The sequence below is a fragment of the Tripterygium wilfordii genome, chromosome 23 (genome assembly GCF_013401445.1).
Source record: "Tripterygium wilfordii isolate XIE 37 chromosome 23, ASM1340144v1, whole genome shotgun sequence".
NCBI lineage: Eukaryota > Viridiplantae > Streptophyta > Magnoliopsida > Celastrales > Celastraceae > Tripterygium > Tripterygium wilfordii.
In genome coordinates, this window is record NC_052254.1 from 4,207,521 (window position 1) to 4,233,456 (window position 25,936).

The following is a 25,936-nucleotide window of genomic DNA, read 5'->3' on the forward strand; positions in this document are numbered from 1 at the left end:
AGGCTAATTGGCATCTGAACCTGGTGGAGGTAGACCTCTCTTTCACACGCTTTCAAAGTCTTGACAATAATTTTTTATTATCAAAAAACCTAATCATAGGCCGAAAAAACAAACCAATTTTTTTTTTTATGTAATAAGTGTGCCGCCATGTTTTACCTAATCCATTTAGATGCTTTCAAATGCTTTTTCTGTCTTGACAATGATTTTTGATTATTAAAAGACCAAATCATAGGCCAAAAAACTAACCAAATTTAATTTCTTTTAATGTAATGACTAGTGCCTCCTTGTCTTACCTAATCCATTTAGATGCTTTCACATAATTTTTAAGTCTTGACAATGATTTTTGATTATTAAAAGACCAAATCATAGGCCAAAAAACTAATCAAATTTAAGTTATTTTAATGTAATGACTAGTGCCTCCTTGTCTTACCTATTTCATTTAGACTCTGTTTGAAGGTAAGGATAAGACTCTAAGGAATGCCACATACCTTGAACTCTTGATTGGAGTAAGTAAAATCATCTTCAAATACATCCGTTCGATCTACCCCAACAAACTTTGATCCTGATACGTGTCATCCCTCAAAAAAAGAATATTTAATGGGACAATTTCAAAAAAAAAAAATTTCAGATACATTTTCTATAAAAGCAGCAAAAGGAGCATACATACATAAAAGTGCCTTTTTCTCTAAACAGCAAAGGACTACATCATTTCATCCGAGACACCGCCACAAAACTGTGTCCTGCATGGTAAATTTCAGATACGTCAGTTCTCTATCACTCCTATTATCCTTTCCATTAATATGTCGTGTGAGAGGAGAGTTTGTGTGGATCTGTGTGATGATTCTGAGTGAGCAATTAGTTTTATGGATTTTATTTGGCTATGTGAGATTTTGTTGTGACTTTGTGTATAGTTGAGTTCAACGTATCATACTTTACAAGTTAAATTCTTTGACTGCAGTGATCTTGGATTCCTACAATTTCTTAGTGGCTCTACTTTATTTGACTTCTTCCACCTGCTACTATCTTCTTTGCAGGTATTTGTTTTGGTTCTATGTATATTGTAAATCTTTTTAATCACTAAAAAAGTGCCACTTGATTTATGAAAAAAAAAAAAAAACATCAACATAAGCGGAAGTCTCTTTTTCAAATTCTCTAACTAGTGTTTTTTTATCTGTAGTGATGATTAATTCTAGATATTAGGATTGGTGGCTTGTATTTCACAACTGATACTAACTACTCTACTTCAGCAAGTTTAATTCTTTGATTAATTGTAGTGATCTTGGACAAATTTTGTCTTATGCATCGCGAATTGTTTGTCTGTGACATACCATAAATGCTCTCATATACACTTACTTTCAAGAGAATTCTTCTTTTTGCTAGGTATACAAAATGTCTCTCTTTCGCATGCAGCATGACAGGGTGGAAATTCTTTTCATCCTGTTGAATTTCGAATGTTGCAATTAGTCAAATCAGCCTAACAATTAAACTTTAGTACGTAGCCTTCTAAGTCTTCGCAATAATTTTTCGACTCTATCTAGCTTTGGTTTCATGCTCTATCCTCAGTCTTTACATTTCTTTCCATTGTGGTTCTGCTCCGCAAATCTACCTTCATACTTTATTGTCAACTTCCTGTTAGTATAAGCGATTTTTTTGTCACTTGAAATAGCAAGCAAAAATACTGAACTAAATTAATCCCATGCACACTAGATCATAGTAGAATGAGTAGGGGTAGACATACATTGAGCCGAGGTCGTCCACCCTCAATTTTTTTTGGTTGTAGATTAAAAATTTTGGGGTTTTAGCCCACTTTTGCCCATCCCGGATCTCAGTTTTTGCCCACTCTGATAAAAAAGAGAGAAAAAAAACATTCTCTCTTTTTTTATCAAAAAAAACAAAAACGAGAAAAAAAAACATTCTCTTAGGATAAAGTATCAGAAAGAAGGATGAAAGTAAATGTACTATGCACAATAATGCAACTCAATTATTTAGAAGGAAAGGGACCCAAATGGCCAAGCCATGTGTGTTGGACCTAGGTTACACAAGAGGGGGGTGAATTGTGTCCCCAAATTTCAAATAGGAATCCCCTTATATTAATTTCATAAATCAAGCACTACACCAAGCACTATCAATTTAATCAATGGCAAAGTATGATTGCACACAAATGAGTCTATATGAGCAATATGAATAAATTGCACAATAGGAACTAATTGAAGCAAAGCTTCTAGCAAGATAAGCACTAGAAAGTACTTAACTTGTAATTTTACAGAACAATAGCAATAGCAATATGACAGAATAAACAATAATATAAATAATTCTTGATTAGATTAGTGTTATGTAAATAAAGTAAATAAAATAAAGCAAGTTATGTTAGATTAGAAGAGTTAATGAAAGCTGTAAAAGTAAAACAAGTAAAGATCACACAAGTAGTTTATAGTAGTTCGGAGACCCTTTTCCTACGTCTACCACCTAGGTTCACCACCTAGGATTTTCCAACCTCCACTAAGGTGTGGCTTTTCAAGAGCTCCACAAAACTCTTACACAAGGGTTTCAAAATTACCCCAACTCTTCCACAATCTCACAAATATAGTACCCGGTTTGGGTTTTACAAAGATAGGCTCAATGATTCACTCACTCAGTGTTTGCACTCAACAAACTAGGAGGAACTCTCAAAAGATTTTAAAGTGAGGCTCACGGATAGAAAATCGGATTTGAGTTTAGAAGAGCTCACAAGAAGACGGATTCTTCACACCTGGAATTGCTATAGCAATCGGTGAAGATAAACAATAAATATCAGTTATTCACACCTGGATTAGCACTAAGATAAAGGTGAAGAATATGAAAGAATGTCAAGAAACTTTTGTAGCCGAGTGAAGGAGAAGATGAAGTATAGCTCTTTGATTTGAAACAATAGAATATGCTTGAGAGTGAAAACTTTTCTTATCTCTTTGGTGAGATCCCAAGAACTCCTTTTATAGTCCACAAGGACTCCTTGATTTCCTCTTGATTTTCTCGGTAATTTGATTCTTCTCAAGCCAAATGAATCAATCAATTAATAGCTTTGATTTGATTCATATGATATCCTTCAATCTCTTTCACGTTTTGTCTTTGATAGGAAATATTCTCCTTATTTGCAACTCCACCACTTTAGAAACATCTTGACTTTTGCTTGTATGAATCATTAAATATTTTAATGAAGCTTGTCATATTAAAATCATTGCTTGCTGGACTTTCGTTCAATCTTCAAGAATAGCATGATTCAAAGCTTTATAAATGGAAAGTGATATCACACTTTATTCTCCAATCAACTTGATAATTTTCTCACCAAATCACTTCCCTTGAATTTAGGAGTTTAGAGAATCAACGTCTAATAGTCTTGATTTTGTTTCCCTTCACAGATCAAGATTTGAGTGCACCATATAAGGACTTTAAGACTTGATATAATTCTCCATAATTCTTGGCTTAATGGCTTCAATCAATTATGGTAAGTCTTTCTTCATTTGAAATCAAATGCCGGTCAACTATCTTTCCATTTAGTCTCTGTAATTTGGCAGCACAAGTAGAAGATTTCCTTTATGAGAGATTGACCTCCAGCTCTCCATGATTTTGGACGATAAGTAAGGAAAGTAGACCTTTTGCTTTTAATCTCCAAAATATCATCAAGTCAAGTCTCTCTCAACTTTCCTGAAAATTTGCTTGTAAACTCATTTGAGTTTCATGCTTGAACCATAGGTTAATTGAGGTTAAATAATTAAAATCTAAGCATATAATATCATAACATATATATACTAATGTGCATGTAAGTTTCCAGCTCAAATAAATATCATATAGTCATATAATAAGTCACATAAATCAATCGGATAATAACATTGCGCAGCAATTTCGGACAGATATTTGGGCAACGATTTTGAGCAAGAACAAGTCAAAATTTCTTAATCATGTCTTCATGAAATATGTTTATTATGATGTAAATAATGTCTCTACCAAATTACAGCTTAATCCGAATTCATTTGATATAAAAATGATCAGTGAGTTCACAAGTAGGTTTAAACCTTTTCAATAAAAACCAATTTCAAATTCAATCTTACATTCATCACATAGTGCATGTAATCAAATAGCATAATAATATTAGATCATCAAAATTAAAATGTAAAACCTTTGGTCCAACAATGTGGACATCTAAATCATAGGTTGGTCGAATGTCAAATATCCACTTAAATTCCAAAATCTACTCCTGGATCAAAACAAATATTCATCAGAGTGGAAGAAGAGAAAAATAGAAAGGTTTCTTCAGTGTTCTCCAGAGAGAGTGGGTAGGAGATTGTTAAACATGTCAATTCATCTCCTTTAACATTGCAAGATCCGTAAATCAAGCCACCCAAAAAGAAAGGTTTCTTTCACTGTGCTGCCGGTGTTTTACCATATGAATTCATCTCCTTTAACTTGCAAGATCCGTATATCAAGCCACCCAAAAAGACTCCTTGCTGCCACAAGTCAAGTCACAATTACTGTGAATACTTGCCTTCTGCAATTGAAATTTTTTCTTTTGGCAATAAATTCAAGAGACGGTGATTTCTCACCAATGAATATAGAAAGAGGAAAAAACAGAACTTTTTCATCAAGGTATTTGTACTATGAACAGTATAAGTCGAGGAGGCACAAAGCAAGAAAGAGGCTATGGCAATGCTGCTTACACAACCAGAAAGCCAGTCCCGCGCTCCACCCCTTAGCCTCACTCTACTGAACTTTCTGACGTCTTATAACGGAAAAAAAGAACTTTCTCTCCCCTACTCTACTTTCTATCTTCCTCTGATTTTCTGCTCTGAGCGGCTAGGAGAGCTATTGGGAAGTAATGCAACTCAATTATTGAGAAGGAAAAGGACCCAAATGATCAATTGCCTTCTCAACCTGGTGGAGATGGACCTCTCTTGACTTGGATGCTTTCACACCCTTTCTAAGTCTTGGCAATGACTCTTCTACTCTATCTTGTTTTCTTTTCACAGTCAACAATATATAACGATGTTCGACACAATTTGTTTATATTCTCGGGCGAAGAATAACAAAAAATATCCATTAATATGAATAATATAATATTTACCAAAGAGATGAGCTCTTGAATTTAAAAACTAACCGACAAATCCATATAGATTCTCTCTCATTGACAATCTTTTTCCCTCGGCCCTAGAACACCTGTGGCTGTGGCTGCAGCACTACTCTCATATATGACACTCCTCCCCAATTATGAAGAAAAAAACAAAAACGAAGACCTCACGCAATTGTGCATATAATTTCCCACGCATTACACAAAAAAAAACAACATAATTCAACGCACTTTTGTAATTTTGCTTCTCCTTCTCTTAGGGTGTGTCCCATGTGTTTTCTTTCTTCTCTTTGGTAATGGAGACGCTTGTTTGCTTTTTTCCCTCAAGTGCTACAGTGCACACTTTTTGATATGAATTTGATGAATGTACGATTCTATAAAGAAATAAATGGTCAAAAGTAATGAATAATTCCTGTTAATTTGCTCACAAAAATATATAACCGACGTAAAAAATTTAAGATAAAAGAAATGTAATATGACTTTTGAAAGTTTACAACGATTATACAGTTTTATCTACGTCGGGTAGTTGGGCAGGTGTCTAGATAGATGGGCAGATAGGGAATCTAAATAGCTAATATTTTGTTGATAGGTGGATTAGTAAATATAAGGTTATAATTGAATTTCTATGATTGTGTTTTAATCATTTACACACTTTTATAATTTATTCTTAGAAAAATTAATTATGATTGTGTTTTGATAGGAATTATGTTCTAACGGTGTTTTTTTTATCTCAAACAAATATCAAATTCTAATCAAAAGAGGCATTGGGTATTTTGAATTTCTATTCAACAGTTAAGAATTGCTATATATTTTTTATGTTAAATTTGATTTTTGTTTCGATCAAAAAAATCAAATTCCCTGTACCATGCACAATAATGCAACTCAATTATTGAGAAGCAAAGGGACCCATATGGCCAATTGCCACGTGAACCTGGTGGAGGCTTTCTCATGCTTTCTAAGTCTTGACAGTGACTTTTCTACTATATCTATCTTTCTTTTCATGCTCTATCCCCACTCTCCACATTTCTCTGCATTCTGATTCGTCTCTGCAAATCTACCTTCATACTAATTTATTCTCAGCTGACTACTCTTAATCTCTGATTCCATTTTCCAGTCTTTGATAACCCAAATTAAAGAATACAAAAGATTAAAACAAACAAAGCCTCGAATCATTAATATTTGGCAAAGTTATGTGCAATTTTTTTTATCTGTTTTATCTTTGCAATTTCGTCCTTCTGTGTAACAACTCTTAAACAAAAAAAAGAAAAAAAAAATCCTTATCAGTATTTCTCGCTTACTCTTCCCATATCTTGGTATAGTCAGTAACATTGTATTCCTATGGTTGTGGAGTCTGTGGTCGTATGCGATGATAATATATAAGGAGAGTCTTGTGGATGTGTGTGGTGTGTTGCCAAGTAGGCAGGTGGTGTTGTGGATTTTATATGGCTATGTTAATTTGTTTGTCTGGCTTTGTGTATGATTGAGTTCAGCAGATCATACTCTGCAATTTGAATTCTTTGATTGCAGTGATTTTGGATTCCTATGATTTCCTAGTGGCTATACTTTATCTACGCTCCTTCCACCTGCAACTTTCTTCTTCATAGGTATTTGCTTTGGTTCTATTTACTTTGTAAGTATCGTTAATCATTAACAAAGTACCACTAGATTTATGAAGAAAAAAATCAAGATATGTAGAAACCTCTCTTCACTTGGATGATTTCACACACTTTCTGAGTCTTGGCAATGATTTTCTTTATTAAATAAAGGATTCATTATATAGAAGATTTACACGTAGACCTCACAAATGATGCTACTCTTTACTCTTTATTATTGCAGGTCTTTAATGGCAGACACTAATTTGTATGATTTCGAAATCCTTTTACTTGCATGTACATTAATTGTAGGTGATAAGGATACATAAGAATTTTCCCTAATTAGTAATGAATTAATAGATTCTTTCGAGTATATTTTAGTACAAAAGTGTCAATATTATTCATGTTTTGATTTATTTTTATATGAATTATATATATAAATATAATAAATATAAAAATAATTTATATGTATTATGCAGAAAAGTGTTGTTTATTTGGAACTCTTAGACCTGCACTACACGATATTTTTATCAAAACTGAGTATGCCACTTGAACTCCCCTTTTGAATTGATGTTATCCAATTGCATTACTGGTGAAGGAGTAATAGCTGTGATGCATGGCAAAAATGGCAAGAATTTGATGCAACCGAGTCCCGAAGAAGAGAAAACACAATTGGTCCAGTTGGTGATATAGTCCGAAAGAGCAGGAATCACATTATCTCATCCGATACACGGTCACATTAAACTCTATCCTGCATGGTAAATTTCGGGTATGTGAATCCCCTGTCATTCCTTCTATTATCACTCCTATTACTCATCAACGAAGTACCACGATTCATGGAAATGAGATTATTATATCTAAAGCAAGAGTAATACTAGTTGAAGATAAGTGCGAGAAAACCGTTTAACATGGTAAGTTTATGTACAACGTAGGTAATAGTGAAAAGAATCAAGAGAATTTGTATAAGAGAGAGTAGGAAAAGAAGAGGTAGATTTAAAAAACAGATTTGAAATAATTATAGAAGATATATATTCAATAAGAATTGATGAAAATTATAAAAATAATTTGCGGAAACATTCATGTTAATTTTCTCACAAATACATATAACCAAGTCATAAAACCAAGTCAAAAGTTTGAAGATAAAGAACTTAAAATAACTTTTGAAAGTCATTTTAAGTCAACTATGCAGTTTTATTTACATCAGGTATTTGGGCAATTGTCTAGATAGATGGGCACATAAGGAATCTAAATAGTTAATATATTGTTGACATGCATGTATATTAGTAAAGATAAGGTTATGATTGTATTCCTATGGTTGTGGAGTCTGTGGTCGTATGCGATGATAATATATAAGGAGAGTCTTGTGGATGTGTGTAATGTGTTGCCAAGTGGACAAATGGTGTTGTGGATTTTACGTTTTTATGTGAATTTGTTTTTTCTGGCTTTGTGTATGGTTGAGTTCAGCAGGTCATACTCTACAATTTAAATTCTTCGATTGCAGTGATTTTGGCCTTACGATTTCTTAGTGGCTCTACTTTATCTGTGCTCCTTCCACCTGCATCCTTCTTCTTCGCAGGTATTTTCTTTGGTTCTATTTAATCTGTAGGTATTGTTAATGATTAACGAAGTATCACTTGATTTATGAAAAAAAAAATCAAGATATGTTGAAGCCTCTCTTCACTTTGATGCTTTCACACACTTTCTAAGTCTTGGCGATGGTGAAGACTTACACGTAGACCTCACAAATGATGCTACTCTTTACTCTTTATTATTGTCGGCCTAATTTGTATGATTTCGAATTCCTTTTACTCTTTTTTTTTTAAAGACTCATAGACCACACACACGTTAAGCCATGCCCAAAGGGCATGAAGGCCCTTCATCACAGTAGATGGAAACTACCTAACTCCCAACCCCCTGGTGACAATGGAACCCTGAACCTCAAGGTCCTGGACATGCAACCTACCATTCTCTTGAATTCCTTTTACTTGCATATACATTAACTATAGGTGATAAGGATACATAAGAATTTTCCGTAATTAGTAATGAATAGATTCTTTCAAGTCCTTTTTTTTTTTTTAATTTCAGCTCTTAAATTTTTCGGGTCTATTTTATTACAAAAATGTCAATATTATTTATGTTTTGATTAATTTTTATATGAATTTTATATATATCATAAATATAAAAATAATTTATATGTATTATTTAGGAAAATAATTTATATGTATTATTTAGAAAATTGTAGTTATATGTATTATTTAGGAAAATAATTTATATGTATTATTTAGACTTGCATTACACCGATATGTCACTTGAACTCCCGTTTTGAATTGATGTTATCCAATTGCATTACTATTTACTGGTGGAAGAGTAATACATTATTACATCCCACACACGGCCACATTAAACTCCGTACTACTTGGTAAATTTCGGGTACTCGAATACCCTGCTATTCTTTCTATCAACACTCTTATTATTACTCATCAACGAAGTACCACTTGATTTATGGAGAAAAAAAAATCAGCATATGTAGAATCTTTAAAAAAAAAGTCCTAGTAGGTTTTCAAATTCTATAATTAGTATTTTTATATGTAGTGATGATTAATTATAGATGTTAGAATTGATGGCTTGAATTTCACAACTGAAATTAACTACCATGCTTTAGCCAATTTTGCAGTTTTGTCTTATGCATCGAATTATTTGTTTGTGACGTACCATAAGTGTTTCCAAATGCATTCATGCTTAGGTGTAGAATAATTTGCCGCGGTTTAAAAATATTACTACACTCATGATCTTACTTTCACGAGAATCCTTATTCTTTACTACTAGATATACAAAATGTCTCCGTCTATCAGTTTGCTTTATATGTCCATGTTATGTTTCTTAAAACTTGACTGTTGTAAATTCTTTTCATGATTTGATGAAGCCATAGAACTTTCCTATCATAAGCATTTCTACAATAGTGATTTTCTCATTTACTCCCATATCTTATTATAGTCAGTGACATTGTTTCACTCTGTGTTCAACTACAGAAAATCAAGACGAAATTAAGGAGAATAAAAATTTTGGGAAATGGCGGCCGAGATTGCTGTTCCAATTGTTGCAGAGCAGGTGGTTCCTCCTGCTGCAAGTTGGATTAAACGTCAAATTAGTTATGTGTTCAACTTCAAAAGAAATGTTGATAATTTTAATGATCGACTCCAAAGTCTGAATCTTAGGAGAGAGACAACCGAGCATGATGTTTATGATGCAACTACAACAAAATTGGAAGTGATTGAAAGGGAGGTTGAAGTTTGGCTACAGGGGGTGACTAGATTTAATGAGGATGCACAAGTTTTTTTAGAGGAAATAGAGAGGGCAAAGAAGGGTTGCTTCTTTGGGTTATGCCCTAATGTAAAGGCAAGGTATCAGCTTAGTAAAAAAGCTGAGGAAAAATCGAATAACGCAGCCAAACATATGTCGCAGGGGCAGTTTGCTAGGCTTTCATATCGTCCTGCTCCACAAGGAATACGTTTTCCAACCATCAAGGAATATGAGACCTTTGAATCAAGAGCATGCCATTTTGAAAAAATTATGAATGCCTTTAAGAATCCTAATGTAAACATGATTGGCGTTTGGGGTATGGGTGGTGTGGGCAAGACTACTCTTGTAAAGAAAGCTGCTGAGCAAGCCACCATAGACAAGATTTTTGATGTGGTGGTTTTATCGGAGGTATCCTCAAATCCAGACATGAGAAAGATTCAAGGAGAAATTGCAGAGGCCCTAGGCTTCAAAATCGAGGAGGAGACAATTTCAGTGAGATCCATCCGGTTATGTGAACGTTTGATGAAAGAAATGAAAATTCTAGTGATTCTTGATAATATTTGGGCAAGGATTGATTTGGGAGAGTTAGGAATACCTTTCGGGAATGACCACAAAGGATGCAAAATATTGATGACGTTTAGAGATGAGAGTGTATTAACCGAGATTGGTACTAATAGTTTGAAAATTTGGGTAGATACATTAGATGATGTGGAGGCTCGGAAATTATTTGAGAAAATGGCAGGGGATATCGTGAAGGTTCCCAATTTGCAACCTCTTGCCATTGAAATAGCTAAAAGATGTGCAGGTCTGCCACTTTTGATTACCACGGTTGCGAGGGCTCTAAGTAGTAGAAAGGATTCATATACTTGGAAAGAAGCCTTACAACAATTAGATAAGTTTGGAAATGATGATTTTGATGTAGTGTATTCAGCTCTAGAGTTAAGTTACAATCAGTTGAGAGGTAAACTAATGAAAGAGTTGTTCTTGCTTTGTGGTCTACTGATGTATACTTCCTTTGAGGATTTGTTGAACTATTGCAGGATCCTTGATTCTTTTGAAGACAATAATCGGCTGGAAGATAGGAGAAACAAATTGCATAAATTGGTTACAGACCTCAAATCCGCATGTTTGTTATTAGATGCTGAAAAAGGTTACATCAAAATGCATGATGTGGTTCGCAAGTTTGCTGTGTCATTTGCATGCCAAAAGCATAATATCTTCATTGAAGAACATGATGGTGAATTGGAGGAATGGCCCAAAAAGAATACAGTTGCAAGGTTCTCTTCTGTTTGTTTTCCTCACAATTTCATTCACAGACTACTAGAAGGGTTGGAATGTGAAGAGCTGAAGTTATTTATTCTGCATTCCAAAAATCGTGATTTGAAAATTCCAAGTTCATTTTTCCAAGGGGTGAGAGGAATTATGGTCTTAGATATTAAGAATATAATAATTCCATCTTTGCCTTCATCCCTTTGTTATCTAAACAACCTTTGCACTCTCTCTCTGGAGGAGTGTGAGTTGGAAGATATAGGCATAATAGGAAATCTAGTTGGACTGGAAGTTCTTCGCATTGTGAATACAAACATCTCCCGTTTGCCTGAGGAAATAAGACAATTGACTCGTCTGAAGCTGTTCAGTGTCAGCAGATGTTATAATCTCAAAGTGATTCCACCAAATGTCATTTCATCCTTGACTCGATTAGAAGAATTGTCGATTGAAGAAAGCTTTGTGAACTGGGAGGCTGAAGAAGTTGGTCAAAATGCTTGCCTTGCTGAGTTGAAAAAATTGTCTGAGCTCACTAGCTTAGAAATTCACATTCCGAATTCCAATATTATGCCAAATGACTTGTTCTCACACAAGTTAGAAAGATTTAAAATATTAATAGGAGATGGCTGGGACTGGAAATGGCCTAGCAAGTATGAAACCTCAAAAAGGTTGAAACTCAAACTCTCCACAAGCATTCATTTGAAGCCTGATGTTCAGGAATTGTTGAAGAAAACTGAAGATCTTTATCTCGACGAATTGGTTGATGTTAACAGTGTTTCTGAGTTAGATAGGGAAGGTTTTCCAAGATTGAGATGTTTGCATGTCCAGAATGGTTGCAACTTCCAATACATAGTAAACTCAAACATAAGGGTTCCTCGTCACCATTTTTCAGGCTTGGAGGTACTCTCTCTTGAAAACTTGATTAACCTTAAGATGATTTGTCACGGTCAACTTGGAGTAGAGTCTTTTAATAAATTGAGAATTGTGAAAGTGAGAAGATGTGAAGAAATCAATGTGGATGAACCCATCTCACTTCTTAATGGGAAGGTACGTTTTCTTATTCTTTGTACAAATCGAATTTTTTTGGGTATGTAACATAATTATCTAATAGATTAAGCAAAAATTTGATCCATAATTATATGAGATCAGCAAGGGAAGTCTCGTAATTACTTTATATGAGATCAGCAAGACTTAATTTGAATAATTAACTTGCTCCTTTTTCTTTTGACATTATTCTTATCTTCTATGTTCTCGTCATATGTAATTTAGTGGTATTCACGAAATGTATTGTTCAAATTTTTGAAAATATATTCACGAAATGCAATGTTCTCGTATATACGCAGATAGTGCTTCCCATCTTGGAGAAGTTACATCTATCTCATATTGGTGCTCAAAAAATATGGGACAATAGTCTTCTAGCAATGCCACGTTGTTTTCATACATTGAGAAATTTGGAATTGTCAGGCTGTGACAAATTGAAGTTCTTATTACCCGTTGATGTGGTCACAAGTCTCATTCAACTCGAAAAACTTATGGTACAAGACTGTAAATTAATGGAAGGGATAATAGAAGGAGTCGCAGGTCAGATGATCTTCCCCCAATTACGTCGTCTGAATCTTAGAAGTCTTCCGAAACTCAAAAGATTCTGCACAGGAAATTCTATTGAATTTCCATCCTTGTCCTTTATGTGGATAGAGAGATGCCCGAAATTGAAGTCGTTCATCTTTGATGAAAAGGAAGTCAGCAATGATGACCTCCCACCTCCTCTCTTTGATGAAAAGGTTAGTTTTCTTTCATTACTTTGATGGATATATGCTGAGTAATATTCCTAAATATGTTCATATAATTGTGTTGCATTCTTTTCGATGATAAGCTGATGCAGTCGGAATCATATTTATAGGTGAAACTCCCTACCATTGAAAGATTATACATCTGGTCCGTTAACCTGAAAAGAATATGGCACAATGAACTCCCCTCAGAATCCTTTTGCAAACTAGATATGCTTTGGCTGCATGACTGTGAAAATGTATTGCACATTTTTCCGTCTAATATGCTGACAAGACTCCAGAACCTACAAATTTTGCATATTGAGACGTGCAAATCAATGGATGTGATATTTGATTTGGAAGGGCCAAATGCTTTGGAGATGATTATTGCAAAGGCCCCCATATTCAGAAAACTAAAGTCCATAACAATCCATAAGTGTCCAAGTCTGAGATATATTTTTCCACTCTCTATAGGCAGTGGACTTCAGGAACTTGAAGAGTTAGATATTTACTTCTGTATGGCAGTTGAGAAAATTGTTGCAATGGAAGGGGGAGATGCGGATGTTAGGTTTGAGTTCCCAAAAGTCACTTCCCTGAAACTGCGAGAACTACCAAAACTAAGAAGTTTCTACCCTGGAATTCATACCTCAGAATGGCCACTATTAAAGAAATTGAAAGTTGTTGAATGTAGTAAACTGAAAATAATTGCTTCTGAATGTCGGAATGTGGAAGAAGGGGTGCATGATGAGTATCTTTTGGAGACCTCAGTGGAGCAACCACTTTTTTTGTATGAAAAGGTATGGACTTAAAACTCTCAACTTAAAATATCTGAAGTTCACATTTCATTGCTAAACATCATTAAGAACTCAAGCAACAGTTGAAGGATGTATCACGTATGTATAGATAACCACTCATAAAGGATGGAGTTAGTTGAGAATAAATCCTTTCAATCCTAGCATCCCAGTTCCACTCACCATATTGAATAGAGTGTACATAATTAATTATACACTAGGAAAAAAAATGCACATGTCCTCCATCGTTTAAATATTATTATTGATTGATGAAAAATAAATTGTAATTAATATTTTAATATTAACCCTTCAATTTACTACGAGCAATAATAGATTAATAGTATTAATAATACAGTTAATTTTTGTTCGCTTAATGTATAGCACAAGTGGTATGAAAGATGAACAGGGCGAAGCTAGGACTTTTTATGAGGGGGGTCGCATTGACTGACAAAGGATGTTATATTGGGGTAGAGAAGGTTAAGTGGGGGTCCGAGGGCAGCGCGCTCGGAATTTTTTTTGGATTATATCTTAATTATACATTCGAAAGTACAAAATAATTGTGACATGTCTTCATGTTTCAACCATGAGAATGATTTTTTATAACTAGGGGGTCTAAATTGAAAATTCAAGGGGGTCTTTTATTTAAATTAGTATATAACTAGGAGTATTAAAAAAATTTGAGGGGGGTCAGCTTGGGTAAGGGTAACTTCGCCTCTGAAGATGAACACAATTATTTTTATTAATATGGACTTCCAATTCCATCAAATTATTTTTCTACTGCATTAATTTAACTTTGTAAAATGATATTAACAATTTAGTAAAAGCTGCATCTTTAAATTATGTGAAGCCACATATCAACATTTCCATATATATATATATATGCAAGTATGTATTTCGTTGCATGTTGAGTGAATAATATTTCATTCGCTTTTTTTACATTTACATAATATTTTGACAGGAGATATTCCCCAACCTAGAAGAATTGTCATTGAGTTGGAATTACATTATGAAGCAGATGTGGCATGGGGAATTTCAATTTGAAATGTTTTGCAGATTAAAATCCCTTGAGGTTATCAAGTATCATGATGAATCTTTTCCACCAGGTTTCTTTAAGAAACTGCCAAATTTGGAAGAACTGATGGTAAGGCGTAGTTCTTTCGATGAGATATTCCCAAATGGAGGAGTCATTGGCGAGGCTGGAGAGCTCTCAACGTTTTGCACTATCAAAATTCTGAGATTGAAATTTTGCGACAGATTGAAAATTCTGTTTCCGTCCTCACTGCTGTCATTCTGCCATTTGATTGAACTGGATATATCATATTGTGGTGGATTGACTTACTTAATGTCTTGCTCGACAGCTAAAACAATGATGCAGCTTGAGAAATTGACGGTATTTGGATGTAAAATGCTGACGTCCATTGTAGAATGTGTAGGGGAACGTGAGGCAGAGGATGATATCATTTTCCACCAACTGAAAGAACTAGTTATTGATGATATGCCAAACGTTTCAAGCTTCTGCGGCTCAGCGAAACATGCATTCAAATTACCATCATTGGAAGATGTATTTGTGGGAGGTTGCCCCAATCTGAAAACTTTTTGCAAGGGTCCACTTTCCACTTTTAAGCTCCGGAGGCTCGTTGTACTAGGACCAGTAGTATCTCCATCAATATGGAACACTAAAGAGCATTGGAAAGGCGACCTCAATACTACCATACAGACCTTGTATAAAGAAAAGGTACGCAACTTCTTTTCGTTCATACTGTCCAATCAAGTTGCACTCATATGCATTTCATATGCAATATGACTCATTTGACAATTTCTTTCCTATTATAACGAAACTCCATGCCCTTGTCTTTAGCTTCTTGATTGTATGCTCTGCCTTTAGATGTTCTCAATCCAATGAGTATGAATTTCTCCATGTGAAGAAATTAATAGAGATAGTGATTCTAAATATGGCTCCACGTTCAGATGACCATCAGAATACAGCGCCAATTTCGGAGTCACGTTGCTCGTAGGGATTTCATTGCATTGCGGAAGGCTTCCATAGTAATACAGTGTGCAGTGAGAGGTAAGGCATCAAAATATGTAATAAGTTGAATAGCAATTTCAATACATGAAGTGTTCATCTTAGCAACTGCTTTCTCCCCTTGGCTTCAATTCTCTGGTTGATTCATTATTTCAGTAATTTAACACACACGTTTTACAATTTTCTAGGAAATATTGCGCGTCAAATGTTTGAAAGCTTAAAAGGAGATATTGCTTTGAATTGATGTTCACATATATAAGAGATCTGCTAAATGCATCATCGGGTGAGCAGCTCATGTACTTGTAAAGAGTTCCAATGACTACTTCGGAGTAATTTCGGTCATATAATGTAGCTCCTAACCATCTTACTTGTGTCTAACATAACTGTGTATTTTATTTCAGGCTCCAACAATGCGTCTGTTAAAGATGGCAAGTTAAGCTTTGTGTGTGTGTCAGGTGAAGATGTGTGCTGGAAATCTTTTTTGCTTTCATAATTGCAAGTACAGTCATGCTATCAAGTATAATTCAATCCATGGACTTTCGGTTTGAAAATTTGATCAGACTTTATTTTAGCTACTAGAATAATTTGATTCAACTAGTATGGGGAGGCATTAATTTTGGTCAGGAAAGTTACTCTTTTTTTTGTATGGCATGGGCGGAAGGTTACTCTTAGTATAATAAAAGTTTCCCTGGCAGAACACTCCTAGTTTCCTTGGAAGAACACCCCTCGGGCATGGCTTAACGTGTGTGTGGCCTGTGGCATGTGGGCCTTTCAAAAAAAAAAAAAAAAAATCTAACATAACATAACACAGATTCAAACAATAAGTATATAATCAACTTAAATAATTTAAGTTGAATACAGAGACTAGAATACAGATCAACTTAAATATAGGGATTAGAATTTCAAATTTTAAGAACACTAATTTTGTGGGGATAGATATTACCGTAAAAGCTTTTTTGTCACCGCTAAAGATTTTTTACGGCGACGTCACCGTAATTAGTTGCGTCACAAAAATAATTATGACAAGAAAAATGTGTAGTCATAATTTATAGGTAATTTACAACGATAGTCGCCGTAAATGGTTTTAATATTACGACAATAAGTCCAACAACTATCGTCGTAAGATAACATTCATTTACGACGATAATATTCATGGTCAGGGAATGAACTGTTCCGGCGGGTTTTAAAAGTAAATGTATATAAAAATTATTATTCGAAATTTCCCTAACCTTCTGCTCTTAACTAAAGGTGGTAAAAAAATCTGTTATGGATCGAATAATATCATGACTTTACAATATATTTACATGTCTGGATTCTAAACCGGATTTGTTTAAATCTGAACAAGTCAACATGACAATAACCTAATTCGGGTTAGGGTCCGGACAAGATTTATGTATTTGGACCCGGACCCAGTTTTAAGCTGGATAGAAATTTTGTGTTTGCACCCGAATTTCAAATATGTAACTTATGTCCAAACTTAATTTAATCCGGAATAGGAGTCTCAACTATTGTAGACATTCCTCCCAATCTTAACCTAAATTTACATGTATAAATTATAATAAAAATGATAAATATCCTAAAAGATATCATCTCAAAAACAATCCGCCAACAATGTGTAACATACAATCATTCATTGAGTGTGATGACATCATAAGAAGAGTCGTTACACCCAATAATTGAGCATCATATACAGCTAAATGCTTTTGGGATCATCACACTGTTAAGATATTTTTGGGATGATAACTGCTGGGATGTGTAGTATTTCTGAATTATACTTTGTTGATTTTAACTACGAGTCAATTTTTCGTATTTAAATCGGACCACTCTTATCATTGAGTTGTACAGTTGAGGGCTCAAAACCGTGAGAATGAATGCTGGGCCAGTAGTAGTGTAGGGAACTGGGAAAGATAGATCTTTGTAATGCCTAGCAAGCCCACATTCTCATACAACATTATGTTGGCCAGCCCAATTTGACTAGACATGGCCCATTGAATAGAGGCCCAGACAATTTTCTCAACATAAGCCCACGAAGTACATTACGAATTTCATCCAAAAACAAAAAGTAAAAACGTTACTGGGGATTTGCTGCAATATAATAAATAACATAACCTATTATCTTCACTAACCTCTCATGATCACTAATCAAGAAAAGACTGAAACTTGGACTTTATCTATTTAGATAAGATAATTACTGTTTTCCTGCAAAATTGGACTCCTTAATCATCTTTATCTCCATCAAATTACGATGAGATTAGTCAAATTGACCATTTTTAAAAAAAAAAATTGCTTTTTTTCCTAGTAAAGCAGTTTCTTCTTCTTTGTTCTTCATGGATAAGAAAATTAGTTTCACAAATCTGCTAATAATAAAAAAAAATTACTAAAAATTCTCCAGTTCCCTGATGAAGAACCAATTTAATTAATGGATAAATCCCAAATCATCAGAGAAATTGAACATTCAATTCAACAAAAAGTATCAAAGGTACCCAAACCACCCATACAAGGCAAAAATATGTAATGTTTGATCATCAAGAGACTGTAATAGCCCCAGCTCCACTCTTGTCATTCATCAAGCAAAACCTGCTCGGCTGGGGCTGGAAATTCTTCCTCCTCCTCTGACGATCATGATTTGATGGTTTAATAATTTGAAGCAAAACCTTCCTGATCATGCCCATTTCCCGTTGATTTGGTGATGCAGGAGCTGGGTCCGATTAGAGTTCTTGTGGATGCTGCACATGAACGAGCCTGGTTGTTTTGAGGATGGACGCAGGCATGTCCTGGCGGCTTGTGTTTGGGACTTTGAATTAATGTTGTTATTAGAAAAGGAACTCTAGAGTTTATAAAGGAATGGAAAAAAAGAAAGATCGAATCTGATGTGATTCTGCTTGCTTTTGGGACTTTTGTGGGGTATGTGTGTCATTTTACGGTCCGTTTGGTAAAACAGTTAGATTGATTTTTAATGCCAACAAAAAAATTGTGGGAAAAAAAAGATTGAGCTTAAAAGTGTCAAGTATGCTGTGAGGTGTTTAGCATACTAAAACATGAAGTTGACGGAAAAACTGTTGAATTAAAATATTATATTATGATTTTTATATTAAATTTAATTTAATTTTAAACATAAATTATTAAATATTTTTATAAGTTAATAAAAATTTTAATATTAAAATTAAAATTATAATGTTATAATGTTTATATTAATAAAATATTATAATACGATACAAGTGGGAGTAATAATATAAATTATATTTTTAAGTAAAATTAACAAAAAATGTTACCTAAAATAATCATTTTTATTAAATATAAAGTGGGACCATGTTTATTTTTAAAAAATTAATACAAAAATAAGTATTAAAAATTGGGGGCCATGTTTGCTTTTTTTAAAACATTAATAAAAAGGTTAAGTATTAATAAGCTCGGCCCACGTCATTTAGAAAAAAAAAAGAAGCTCCCAAGAGGAGCTTATTTTTTAAGGCAGATTCGCTGCATCGTTTGGTGCAGCGAATCCGCTATACCAAACTGGCGGATCAATTAAATTTATTTATTTTTTACATTTATTAATAATGATATGAAATAATTTACATTTATTAATTATGATATGAAATAATTTGATTTCTAATTATTTAAATTGAAGGTAATATCATAATAAATTAGTTATATGATGGTGTGGTAGTTGTGGAGCTGGACTTAGTGGGTGGGGATGGGGGGCTCCAATTCTCCCCCGAAACCATGTTAAATATTGAATTAAAATGTGTGATTAAGTATTTTGGTGTTCATAATGTTAGAATATAGTTGATTTTCAGAAGAAAAAAACTTCTAAATACGAAATTCTAAACCCTAAACCTTAAATCCTACTCTCTAAATCCCAAATACTAAAAATTGAGTTCTAAACCCTAAACACTAATTTCTAACTCCTAAACTATAATATATCATTTTCAAAAACAAAAATCATGATTTAACATGATTTTTGAGGGATAATTGGAACCCCTCCCATTTCGGGTGATTGCGGGCGCAATTTTGAGAAACCATGATGGGATTCCATTGTTTTGCTTGTATGAGAGGATATCTGGTCATGTGGATCCCATGTATGTCGAGCTTTTAGCGGTGGTTTGTTTGTTATAAGGTATATTAGCTTGAGGTTTTCTGGAATTCCTCCTTGAGATCGATTCAACCAATGTTGTTCATGCTCTGGCATCGGATGACTTCCTTGAATCCAGGATGCGACATTTTATTAAGGAAGCTAAATTGTTAGGGCTTGCCCGTTTAAGGTGTTGGGAGGTGTTGGGGGTGTTGGGTTGGGAGGTGTTGGGAAGTGTTTGTATCAACGGTCCCGAACGTCTCAAACAATCAAGGGTTGGGAGGTGTTTGGGACGAACCCAACCCTCCCCAACACCCTAAACGGACAAGCCCTTAATGTCCAGACTTGGTATTGTGCTTTGTAAACATGTAATTCGTGATAGTAATGCTATAGCTCATTGTCTTGCCCGTATGACAAAGAATGTAAGTCGGAGGTTGATTTGGAGAGCTGAATGCCCACTGCAAGTTCAGGCCCTTGTTCTAAGGGACCGGCAACAAGCCATGTAGTTGTTTTCTTCTTTCCTTCTCAAAAAAAAAAAATAGTTATATGATATATTTAGTCAAATATTAATACTAAATGATTTAATATTTAAATATGGTATGATTTTATGTCATGATAGTTGTAAAAATAATAAAAAATTATTGTATAAATGAATATTTAAATGATTTAGAATAAGGTTTAAAGTATCTATTGCATTAGCAAATGAGCCAGTGGTTGAGTGATAATGACTTTGCATCTTCCTGACTGAGGTCATGAGTTTTAGTTTCACCTTCTCTAAATATTTATAAAGAGGTGTGTGGGCTTGATTTGCGCCTCCTGCGTGGGGCCTGTGACACCTATTTTTGTTTAGAGAAACTATAAATCTGTAAAAAGGTGTATTTTTATTCTAAATTTAGAGTTTCTGATGTGTATGGTCTAAGATGACCTATAATAGGAAATACAAATATGTTACATTACCATTTTGCCCTTGCCTCTATTAGGTTCTATTCCTGTAGAAATAAAATTTGAAGGTGATTGTCTTTGCATTTGTAACTAACACTTTTTCGGAAAGGACAGTCTTTTTTTTTTTTGGGTAAAACAGCCTATAGCTATAAAAGAGTTCAATTTATGCCTAGAATGGACTAGGCCTTCAATTATATCAGTACGGCCATGAATCGAATTTGAATATTGGGGCATGGTTATGTGGTGGCAATATACGAAGGTAAACTTGGCTACTTAGCCCAAGCAGGGACATCTAAGACTAAGAGCAACTTCAGTAGTATAAATTTACTAGCCCAATAAAAATTTATATTGGGTCCCACTTCTATTACATAAAAAGTCAAGGCAAACACTTCTCTCAATACAATCACACCAACAAAACACATCTCCCAATATAACCACACCAACAAAACACATATTCCTATACATTTTCCTTCCCACCCAACATGGTGGCCAACAAATTCCCATGGCCACAAATTCCCATGCCCTTCATGTTATCCGCAATAAAACTACACCAAAACACAATCTTTCAATATAAAACACATCTCCCAATATAGCCACATCAGCAAAACACAAAACCTCATACATATTTGTTGGTCCAGACAAAATAACACCATTGCAAGTGCTTAAGGGCAAATGTAATGGTTTGTTATTTGTTGGGTCGATAAAAATGTTGGTTCGGTCCCACCTCTATTATATAAAAGTCAAGTCAAACACATATTCTAATACAACTACATCAGCAAAACACATCTTCCAATATAACCACATCAACAAAACACAAATTTCTATACAATTTCTCTTTCCACCCAATATGGAGGCCAATAACATTTCATTTCTCCATATTATCTACAACAAAACTACACCAAAACATCAAATATCAATACATCCACATCAGCAAAACACTTATCTCAATACAACCACATAAGCAAAACACATTTTACAATACAGCCACATCAACAAAATACAACATCTTTGTTAGCCCAATAACACTTTACCATTGAATTTGCCCTAACTACCATATTAAGCTCTCTCCTAATTAGTAAAGAAAACTACTAAAATCTGATCCTTGATTAACAGTCTAAAAAATTAAGGCCTGCACAATTTTCTAAGGTGTTATAGGAAGTCCTGTATCCAACGAGTCCTAAAAAGAGGTTCGAGAGTGAGAATCCGAGAGATAGTGACTTGTGTTAGTTTTTAGTTTAAGAGTTCATTTCTTTTGTAATCTTATTCATTTTAATGGAATTTTTTATTATTATTCAGCCAAAAACATAGATAAATTGTGTCGAATATTGTTAAATTTTGTATCTTTTTTTCCCTTTTGTTTTTGTATGTTTTCAATATTCAAGTTTTGTTCGTTAATTCACGATAATAATTACTTTTTCTACTTATTTTTAACTTTCAATAAAATATTTAATAAAATCATGCATCGGATTTTCCAAAATTTTATCAATTCTAGTTAACCATATACCCCAATCAGAAACACATGGAAATGGAGCAAAATTTCTATAGCTCATCATCTTCAATCACTGAAGCCAAACCAGATCGCAAACTCTTTGATTTCACCATCGTCGGTGGTTTCCGTCCTTTTCACAACCGGCACCGCTTCTCTTCTCTTCCTCATGACTTTCAATTTTCATCTAAAGTAAAGAATGATTCCTCTAATACGGAGCCCTCCATAGTGTTCTCCGCAAACCCTAGATCAGCGCTACCGGTGGTTGTCGCAGTCAAAGACTTATCCTTTTCAAATTTGAAATCGCAATCTCCGTCGTGTGCTGGCGGGGAAGGTGAGAGGTCAATGATGGGGGAGAACCATTTGGCATTGAAGCAACCGACTCGTCGCCACTGCAAGTGCGGTAGCACCGTAGCAGAGAGCAGCGTAGGGAAGCCCAGTACTAATTATTAATCAAAGTCATAAACCAAATTTCCTTTTTAATTAAGTTTGTTTTGACTAGATTTGAATGCCGACAAAGAAGAGTGACTTCACAGTTGTGTTACAGTACTGGGCTTTGTATTTCACACATATCGAAAGATGCCCCAAGATTGCGGATGGCTTCCATAGTAATACAGTCTACAGTGAGAGGTAAGGCATCAAAATATGTAATAAGCTGAATAGCAATTTCAATACGTGAAGTGTTAATCTTAGCAACTGCTTTCTCCCCTTGGCTTCAATTATCTGATGAGTTAAGAAAGAGTACTAGCTCGCTCTTCACTCAATTATATATATGTAATTTATATATTTATTTCAGTAATTTAACATGCGCCTTTTGCAAATTTGCAGGAAGTATTGCACGTAAAATTTTCGAAAGCTTAAAAGGAGATATTGTTTTGAATTGACGATCACAGGAGTACCGAACACGTCACATATATAAGAGATCTGCAAAATGCATCATCAGTTGATCAACGCATCTTATTCGTGTTTCTAACATAACCTTGTTTTTATTTCTGGATTCAAAAAATTTCAGGCTCCAACATTGCCTCCTCTTTTTGTTGGCAAGTTAAGCTTTATGTCTGGTGTCAGATGAAGATGAAGATGTGTGTTGGAAATCTTTGTTTCTTTTTTTTTTTTCTTCCATGATTGCAATTTGCAAGTACGCTCTATGCTATCAAGTAGAATCGAATCTATGAATGTTCAGAGTATATTGATTGCTTCCTCTGCCATTTGGTGTTGGTGCTAACCCACAATGTTGGGCATCCCTTGCTGGCATGCATGGGAGGAAGGTTACTCTTCTTGTTTGCATCACCTGTGATATTAGTAGGATATTATTTATATATATATATATAATAAAGAAAGAAACATTAGTAAAAAAATAATTCGACAGCATTACCGAAATGCTGCAGTTTTTGTAGGGTTTAGAGAGATGATTTAATTTGTAAATATACGTTAATTATTATATTATATATATTATTAAAGTTACTAGTACACTATCATTTTTCTTGGATGATTGAATCATGATGAGCACTTTAGGGCCTTTTTTTATTACTCCTCTGTTGTTCTGGTATGTATGCTTATCTTACATGAGGACATTCTTAAAAATGATATAATAATTTATACTAACTTGTATTTTAATTACTATTCATGAGTTAGGGTTTCCAATAGATCTCGGGTTTAAGGTATGGATCTTCCCACACGTTAAAATATTACCGTGGACACTAATTAAACGGTTTAATTTATCCCACAAGTCATGGGAGAAGGAACCATAAAATGTGACAAATTAAAGACCAATAATGAAAGCATAACAAGTTAATTGAAAATGTGATTGGAAAAAATAAAAAATAAAAAAAACCCTAAAACAAGTTCAATTTGGGACTTTGAATTAGGGACAACATGGGTACCTAGCTATCTCTAGATCTGTGTTGAGTGAAGTTGGTGGTTGGATTTATGCCTTTCATTACCAAAGCAGTCGCCTACCAAGGAATTTGGGCCTGGCCCACCATGTTTCTCTAATTGAATTCAAAGCATGAGTAATGACTAGTCACTCCTTACATGTGGGCTCCCATGTTCTCTGAAAAGTCTAAACTCAAAGGAGTGGTGTGGCCCAATAAGCCAGGATTGTGCATGACCATGGAGATTGGAAAATTTTGGTGTTGGGGTGGAGCTTTGATCTATCTCGCTGTCAATTAGATCCCATTCTCTCGCCATCTCTCTTTATGAAAGTTTAGGGGTTAATAGAACATGTGGTCCCTGAAAGATGGTCATTGTTCCAAATTAGTCCCTCAAAGTCAAATTGTGTCAATTTAATCCTTCAATGTTTAATTTGTTCCAAATAAGTCATCCGGTCAGATTTTAGCAATTTTGGGCAGTCAACATAATGACATGGCAGTTTGACCGTTAAAGGAGGGTTTCCATGTGGATAATAATATGTCAACGTGGATTTCTTTAAAAAAAAATTGACAAAATTTTTATAGCTAACCCAACAACTACAAAAAAAAACCGTAGTTCTCGTTGCATCAAAATAAAGTAATGTTCCAAAACAGTCACCTAAAGATTTTGTTTGTTCCAAGATCATCATAATCAGGTCCAAAATAACCACATAATAGAGTATCCATAGAGTATCCAGATAGAACAAAAGATGAATAACAATTGCCTATGAAATGCATCCAGAGAACACAAAATAGAGGTATACTTTGAAACCTATATGCAAATCAAATCTATGCTTCCTTCCTTTGATTGGTGACGGATTCTTGAGAAGCTTTCAAGATTGCATTGTACCTTGAAGTAGAAGTGGATCTATTCACAGTAAGGGTAGGCTTATAGGCTCTTGATTTTGTCACTCTAGCAGGACTAGCACTTGTTACACCACTCCCAGCAGTTACTCCACTAACACCTCTTCCTACAACACCTCCACTAACACCTCTTCCAGCATCACCTCCTCTGCCAAATGATCTTCTCCCTGCAGCTCCTCCACTAACACCTCTTCCAGCAGCACCTCCTCTGCCAAATGATCCACTCCCAGCAGTTACTCCTCTAACACCTCTTCCTATAACACCTCCACTAACACCTCTTCCAGCATCACCTCCTCTGCCAAATGATCCTCTCCCTGCAGCTCCTCCACTAACACCTCTTCCAGCATCACCTCCTCTGCCAAATGATCCACTCCCAGCAGCTCCTCCACTAACACCTCTTCCTACAACACCTCCACTAACACCTCTTCCAGCATCACCTCCTCTGCCAGATGATCCTCTCCTTGCAGCTCCTCCACTAACACCTCTTCCTGCAGCAGCTCCTCTGCCAGATGATCCTCTCCCTGCAGCTCTACTATCACCTCCAATTGATGTGGAACCGTGCTTAGTAACACTCATATCAGTGCCAATAGGTTGCTGCCATGTATAAAAGAATTTGACAGTTAAATCCAAACTTTTGTACCACACAATCTAATATGACATATAATAACATTACCTGAGGGGCTGGTGGATTAGTGCAGCCTCTTTTGTTATGCCCTAATTCACCACATTTGGAACACTTGATCCTTGGATACCTCCTTCTCAATCTGCTACTGCTTCTAGGCTCATCATGTTCCCTCCTTCTTTTCATTTTTGGTCTTCCAGC

General features: G+C 34.8%; 1 protein-coding gene across 20 annotated transcripts; it reads left to right on the forward strand.

Moving 5' to 3' along the window:
- The first annotated feature begins 601 nt into the window (after positions 1 to 601).
- Positions 602 to 23,526, forward strand: LOC119993165 (probable disease resistance protein At4g27220). Of its 20 annotated transcripts, none has more exons than XM_038840147.1 (13): positions 602 to 747; positions 959 to 1,034; positions 1,381 to 1,491; positions 3,396 to 3,481; positions 6,626 to 6,702; positions 7,289 to 7,459; positions 9,720 to 12,303; positions 12,600 to 13,037; positions 13,157 to 13,819; positions 14,772 to 15,548; positions 15,782 to 15,881; positions 16,028 to 16,122; positions 16,241 to 16,390. In XM_038840147.1, exons 7-12 carry the CDS (start codon positions 9,760 to 9,762, stop codon positions 16,081 to 16,083), a joined length of 4,578 nt encoding a protein of 1,525 aa, XP_038696075.1. In that variant the 5' UTR covers positions 602 to 747; positions 959 to 1,034; positions 1,381 to 1,491; positions 3,396 to 3,481; positions 6,626 to 6,702; positions 7,289 to 7,459; positions 9,720 to 9,759; the 3' UTR covers positions 16,084 to 16,122; positions 16,241 to 16,390. The 20 variants fall into 20 exon arrangements, with proteins under 20 accessions (XP_038696075.1, XP_038696073.1, XP_038696066.1 ...); XM_038840145.1 differs by lacking the exon at positions 1,381 to 1,491 and adding an exon at positions 6,935 to 6,958; XM_038840150.1 differs by having other exon boundaries at positions 625 to 762.
- Positions 23,527 to 25,936: the final 2,410 nt, after the last annotated feature.